The sequence below is a fragment of the Balearica regulorum genome, chromosome 14 (assembly GCF_011004875.1).
Source record: "Balearica regulorum gibbericeps isolate bBalReg1 chromosome 14, bBalReg1.pri, whole genome shotgun sequence".
NCBI lineage: Eukaryota > Metazoa > Chordata > Aves > Gruiformes > Gruidae > Balearica > Balearica regulorum.
The window spans coordinates 21,244,254-21,251,717 of NC_046197.1; the positions used below are offsets into that span (position 1 = coordinate 21,244,254).

The window sequence follows — 7,464 nt, forward strand, 5'->3', positions numbered from 1 at the left end:
CACAACAGCTTTACATGCTCAAGAGCATTTTTTCTCTATTAATGTTACAGTTTCTATTACCACATATACAAGTTAATACAAACATGCTAGCAGCCTTCCTCTAGCAGTGAAGACTGATTAATCAGAGTTTCTGATCTACACTATTTCTAGCTTGTACTCACCTGTAGATACATTAAACCCCCCTCTTTCCAACTGTTAAATGCTTAGATCTATCTCATACACCTGCAAAAAGGGTGTGTGCCAAGACAAACTGGCAAGAAATGACCAGTTCACTGAGGTCCTGGTCAAACAAATGGGTGTTTTTACCATAAAAAGGTGCACTCTAGCCTCGTATCAAAAACCTTCTGCGCTGTTACTTTGCTCATGTTACTTTTCCAGCTATTGCCCTTCAAACACCTTATGTCTCTACCCAAACAGCAACTTAGTACCTGCAAGAGCAGGCACATCACATCTTCTGTTGATGTAGAGCAGACAGAATCCCAAATCTAATGCTTCCAGCATGACAATCTCTAACATACACAAACAATACACATAAGAACATCTCTAAATTCCTCCTAGACTTCATTCTTTCCCTTGCTTTGTGACACTCCCAAAATCATAAATCTCATTTAAATACCTGATAAGCCAAAATAGTTTGGAGGATTTTACTTAGTGTATCTAGTCAGAATAGGCTAGCTACCAATTTACAAGACAACAGTCAGAATAGTTAAGGATATGTATCCCTTACCGCTGAGAAAGCAGAGTTATTCCTACAACTTCTTTGTGAATGCTTTGGCAGGGGTGGAGGAGGTGGGTAAAATCAGAGTACTGCTCTGGTATGACCTCATTTTTCTCAGGAAATTATTAAACAGTGTACCCACTCGCCCTCAAAATTTCATTGCATTAAAAGAATATCTCTGGAACCATGCAGATGATGGTCTACCTTTCAAGTCTACCTTAAAAGTACCCAGCTATCTTGGAAAAAGCAATCTAAATAATTTGTATCACAGGTTTCCGTGAGGAGCATTAAGGAGGAAAAACCTGTAACGCATACTTTGAAGCTTTGAGAGCGCAGCTACCAATCCAGAAAGTCTTTGTTTAAAGTTTACCTTTTTGCCTTTTGCTTTGTCTTTGATGATGATTTCTTCTTCTTTTTTAGCAGAATTTTCTTCCTCTTCTTCTTCCTCATCAGGAAATTCAGGTGGACAGCCATATAATTCCATTTCTCTTTTTAGCTTATCTGCACAAGCCTAAACAGAGTTATTGGTAGTCTATGAGCACTTTTCTGTGGCAATAGTTTCAACCACAGCTAAGGAGTGCTTTTTACTGATAACACTTTGCATTTCACTACAACTCTTTAAACATTGCATTAACTTCTAGATCTTGCAACTTCAAGAATGCCTGTCATGGTAGGAACAAGTTTACAATAAGGATTTTCTTGCAAATGAAAAAATACAATAGATAAACTTAGTTTTAAAGCATTTTATTTTCTAGAAAGTGATAATGCATAGTTCAAGCACAACAAATCTTTACTAGAAATTCAGGTTCCAAATCACACTGTCTTGATGAATTTTTGACTAAATTAACATGATGTTTCTAGATGGACAGTAAGCAACACTCTAAGTAGTGTGAAGTACAAAAAACATTGGAAAGAAGCCCTCAGCAACTCAAAACCATCTTACCTTTATGGCATCCCAGTGCAGTGCAGACCAAATGGAAACAAGCAGTTCTTTCCCTTTAACCTCTGATACCCAACTGCAAACTATATAAATGGAAAAAATTAAACAGGTGAAAAGAATGGCATAAGGCTGAATTAGCACTCTTTTCAAAAAAAACAAGTGCAACTCCTTCTTTAACATGAAACTACTAAAAGAATAGACAAACACAGTCAACAGCATCTAGGAAGCTAATTAAAAGGAAAGGTGAAACTGAATTTTATTATCAGGTCTGCCACTGCCTGGCTGCAAAGTACAAGCTTTCCTAATTTTCAGGGGGCTGCTTTTGACTGGAGAAGAATGGGTGCAGAGATTGATTTTGTTGGAATCCTATCCACTAAAACCTGTTAGCATGCAGGCAGTAGAGCACAGTATTCACAAACAAAAGAGACAGTAAGATTTCTTGTGAAATTGCACCATTTAGCAGATAGACAAATGACAATAAGCAGCATCTCCTAAAAGTCTCGGCTGATCTGAATGAATGGAGGAAACACCTGTAGTCTAGTCTCCTAGAATTTAAAAAAGCCATTCAGTGGCATTCTCTTCAACCAGCAATATTTCCACTGAAAACATGGGAAAAAGAGGAAAGTGAATTAAGTCATTATGAATCTATAACAGTAATTAGCAAGGCATTCTGTTAGCTCAAACTCTTTAACTACAAAACTAGCATTTGTTCTAGAGTAGTATTTTAAACGTATTAGCAAAGGAAAATTTTTACCTCACATTTAGATAAAGAAAATGTGTGTCCCAGGTGAAGGCGGCCATTCATGTAGGGATAAGGAAAGGTAACAAAGTACTTTCCTTTGCTGAGAAGAAATTCAAAGAATTAAAACATGTAATTAGCTTTAAAATGACCATCAGAAGATGCACAAGTAAAACAGTTCACTGATATGTTCAGCCATTATCAGCCCACAGTGACATTCAAGTATTTTTCCCTGCCAGCAACATGAGCCTGATTTTAAGAACTGATATACTAACAGGTTTTTACCATCTTAAAAAAAAAAAAAACAAACCACAAACACAAAAGAAACAAGGCCCACATAGGACTGACACCACAGAGAGACTCTGAAATAGATGTAACATGTTCCCGAGGTAAGAAGTTCTAATCCTGCTTCTATAAGTTAATTACTGCAAAGGCTTGACGTCACTTACTAATCTCCCACTGTCCAAGTTCAGGTTTTTCTAGTGGCAGACTGTAAATAATTACTCACTTCAGAGATATGTTGTTGTACAGTGTTTTGAATGCCTATTACATTGTTGTAACCTGACCTCTCAAAGCAACCCGGAGAACTTCCAGATTTTTAGGACACTACATTTCTTACCTCCAGGTCTGCGCTCCGCTTCACACCTTGTCTTCACCCTTCAGACACTACCGCTGATGTATAAACATGCATAAATAAAGGCCAAGTCATTTGTTTGCTTGCAAAATATTACAATTTAAGAAGCTGCCAGGTGTTACACTGCTTTAGTTATTATCGTGGTTTAGTTTGACTTTCCGACACAACAGAAAACTAACCTCTCATTGCCAAGGTCACTGCTTTTTCACACGCAGACCCACCCAAATGCCCAGTGCTGTTCCACAAGGAAGCCTCCCTCTACACTGCACAGAGCATCGATCCTATTGGTTTGAGAGGAATTGTGCTCCCAAGCATGCCAAGTTTTTCCAGAGGTTCTGTCTTAAACAAGTTTGCTCAAGGTTATGCTGGGGCACAAATAAAACCGAGAGTTAAACGGTCTTTCTGAATCCCCGCAGGACGCTGCCTTCGCCCGTGGGACACACGTCCTGCCAGCAGCTCCCCGCTCCATCCCTTCCTCGGGCTGTCAGCAAGCTGAGAACAGTTATGAAACCAGCCAGGCGGGACAAATTTAAACAAAGAAATAAAAACCTTCTACGATCAAAAGACAGCGGCTCAGGAATATTTTACCACAGGACCAGAAAGCCATTATCAAAGCATAGGTTAAAAGCAGAATGCTCTATAAAAAAAACCAAAAAATCCTTAACTAACAATAAGACAAACAAGGTAAAATTCACAGCAGTTCAAATGAATGAGAAGAGACGAATACCCAAAAAGGAAAGGAAAATGACGCAGATAAACCTCAGTACAGATTCACACTCAGAGATGATGTCAACAAGAGGGTTTTCTTATTTTATTTTAACAAATAAAGAACAAAGGTATTCCTAGCAACAGCATTATTACATGGAAACAGCAGAAAACAAGAGACAGTTCAGACACAGCCCCTCTAGAAACACAATGAAATTACATTAGCAGAGAGAGCTGCAAGCAAAACAGCAGAAATACAACCAATGCAATGACTGGAACTTAAGTTACAGAACTTCATAGGTAATAAAAAAAAAAACCTTTAGATAATAATAAAAAAATAAATCAGGAACATTGTTAGCCAGTGTAAATAACCTGAGAAGATCTGCTGTGAAATTCTATTCTTTTTAAATAGGGGTTAGTTTTTTTTCCAAAGGAATCTCCTCTAGTTCAAAACAATATTAACCAAAGAATCTGTTAAGTCTGACATTTCCAAAAGGCCAAAACCCCATTATAAGTCATCCCTCTATTTCTTCAAATAACTATGATTTTTAACATTGACACAGCTATTCCTGCTATCTCTTCCCAGGACTGAGTTTTGCATGAACAGCAACAGATCTCTTACAGCGGTTTTGTCCGCATCGTAGTAGAGCTTTACTAGCTCCAGGCAAGAAAAACTATGGCAAGTAAAGCCTTTTCTTGGCACGGGATGAAATCCCACTGCGACTACATAAGGACTGACTGCAGACGTCTTCATGCCAGCATCAACTCTCTCTCCTCTAGGGTAGCTTCTAGTAGTATGAGCTATGTTGTAAAAATAGATAGAAGACAAAATCCTGAGATAAATACATGGCATTTTAGCTAGAAGTGTAAGAATATTAGTTTAGCAAAGCAGCTTTTTCTCTCTTTATAAGTTGGTCACATGTTACCACAACAAACACTGAGATTTCATATTAAATTGCTCCACATTGTAAAACTGACCTACTGCTTTCATTTTCAGCCAGAAACCAAGTATTAATCGTAGCCCTAAATTCAACCTGCAAGATAGTGAATACTTAAAGCACAGACTGCATTTCTTTTAAGTAAATAAGAGTGCTACAGTGTGAGTAACACACCTCCACACAACAGTTTTATTGAACCTCCTACTTTAGCATTCAGATCTTCTGGGCCATTTGGGTCCTTCACTCTTTACTCAGCCCTGGGACTGATTTTGCTGGAGCTGCAGATCACAGCAGAAGTGCAAATGAAGTTCTACGACTAAGAGCATAGCGGACAAACCCCTGCAATATAGTCCATGTACTAAAAGAAGTCACTGCACCTCATCTGAGGAACAGCAGTGACCACATGCCTGGCCTTCATTCCACTTCTATGCAAAGTGAACCAGGCTGGCCTACGCCAGGACCCAAGGGATTGGTTTACCAGTTTTCTTTTCTCAGCGAAGGGGAATAAGTACACACCTTCTTTCAGAGAAAGGAGCACTCCTTCCTAACTGGAGAGGAAAAGCCCTCCCACTAGTAATGGCTCAGGCATCGCATGAGATGCCTCCTCCATGTCAAAAAGTAGAAGTCACCAAAGAGACTCCATTTTTAAAGTATCAGAGGGTACTGATACTACAAGGAATGAGAAGGCGGCTTTTTTTTATCCTACTGGAACTTGGCCAACACGTGTACACCACTGCTTTATGTTGTCAGCTATAGAACGCCAACTTAAAGTGTAAGTAAGTATCTCCAGATGATCCACGAATACTCCAAAGAGGCCACTTTTTCCCCCCTTGGGTTTTTGAAGGAAAAACGTTGTCCAGAAAGACATTTCAAGCAGTGAAGATAAAACCTGTAAAAAAATTGATACCTCTTTTCGGTCTGTCTATCTGAAGCATTAATCTCAAAGACTCGCTCATCTTCCCACTTTTGCTGGATCTCTTTTTCAATTTTCTTCAGGAAATCGACTTTTGCTGTGCCTTTACGTTCCTGTTAAACAGAAAGAGGAAGAAAAGGCTAGCTGAATGGGTTAACAAATACAGAACTGTAATACATTACAGACCACTCCTCAACTCCTTTCGTTACAGGTGAGTATTCTCTGGGCTCCATAACACTGCAGCATAATCTCACAACAGAACATCATTAACGCAATCAATGATCGGTCCGTGTAAATCTGTATCCTTAAGGTTCAGCCTTCTGAAACAAGATCAAAAGTCTTAAGGGAAGGGCTAACAACCTTTTCCCAAGGCAAAGCACTCTCTAGTAGCCATCATAGCACACACACTAACAAACTGATCATCTAACCAATAACTAACAAACTGAAAGGTGTCTGAGTTGAAGAGACAGGAACAGGGATAAATCATAAGTGAAAAAAACCCCATGGAATTCTATTTTTATTCCAGACTCTTCATAAACCCCATAGAATGTTTCGTCAACTACTATACATTAAGTGGGAATAGTACTTCCTGCGTCAGGAGACGAGTCTGGCATACAAGTCTCCTCTAATTGTAGCTCACAAAGAGAGTTCTCCAGCTAAATTCTTCTAAATTCCATTGGTGTTTAAACACCTCCATTAAGGGTTAAATATTCCTTCTCCTTATTCTTTTATCATACAACATATTGCAAGCGTTGAAGAATAAATACAGTACAGACGCTGCAGCCATAAATGCTGACGTACACGAAGTTTGAGCGTTTGGTGGTTTTTCCCCAAGACGAAGGCACTAAGACGTTCGGGGCAGACGTCGTGCCTGCCTTTGCTCGTGTAAGCAGAGATCAGACCAACAACAGAAATACTACAGCAAACCTCAAAATACTCTGAAAGAAAAGCAGAGATACTACAATAACTTAACAAAAGGCTCCAGCTCACGCCGAGAGGTTGAACCGCCAGTCTCATTCCCCCCCGGTACCAATCATCGGCCTCAGCGCGGCTCCACCAGCGCACTAATTACTATGCCACACTAATTACTATGCCACCCGTCAAGGCACGGAACCAGTGCAGCGGCAGTTCGGCCCTTCAGAGCGCTCCTCAGCCGTGCCAGCCGCCCGCCGAACGCGCTCAGCAGCGGGAGCCCGCCAGGCCTCCCCCGGACCGCTCTCCCACAGCTCCGCACGCCGCAGGACGGCGCTGAGAGACGGGAGAGCCAGGCCGGCGCGGAGGGCAGCACCGGCCACCGGCCCCGGAGGCGGCCTGCCCCACGCCAAGGGGCCGCCCCGCCGCCCCCCCGCGGCCCCAGAGCGGGCCGGGCCCGGAGCTCCCGCACGGCCGGGCGGAGCGGGGAGCCGCGCCCCGGCCTCACTCACCGCCATGCTGCCGGGCCGCCGCGCCTGACGGGACACGGGGCGCCCCGCCCCGCGCACGGGGCCGCACCGCAGCTCCCGTCGGCGGCCGGGCTCTACCAAGGCGGCGGGGCCGGGCTGGGCCGTACCAAGGCGGCGGGCGGGCGGGGCGCTGCGGGCCTTTTGTAGCGCGAAAGGCGCTGACTCCCGCCGCCGCCTGTGGCGGCTGGGACGGAAGGAGCGCGGCCGGGGCCGGCGGCGGTGCTGCTGCTGCTGTGCGGCCCCGCTCCCGTGCCGTGCCCGGCGGGGGCAGAGCCGTGCCGGTGCGCAGCCAGAGCGCGGGCCGAGCCCCGCTCCCGGGGCCGGGCGGGTTGGCCCAGACAAGGCCCGGGCGCTCGGCGGCCGCGCGGGGCCCCGCGGGCGGGGCAAGTCAGGAACTCCGCCGGGCCGCTGGGGGCGCCACCTCGGCGGGGTGCC

The 7,464-nt window shown here is 43.8% G+C and overlaps 1 protein-coding gene across 1 annotated transcript in view; it reads right to left on the minus strand.

The window, feature by feature from the left end:
• Window positions 1-7,138, minus strand: part of LARS1 (leucyl-tRNA synthetase 1) — a 33,796-nt gene extending 26,658 nt beyond the window's left edge. Inside the window, 4 exon segments of the mRNA XM_075766675.1 lie at window positions 1,089-1,229; window positions 2,413-2,500; window positions 5,582-5,700; window positions 7,012-7,138. Of these exon segments, the coding sequence (XP_075622790.1) occupies window positions 1,089-1,229; window positions 2,413-2,500; window positions 5,582-5,700; window positions 7,012-7,017 (354 nt within the window). The 5' untranslated portion in view covers window positions 7,018-7,138.
• Window positions 7,139-7,464: the final 326 nt, after the last annotated feature.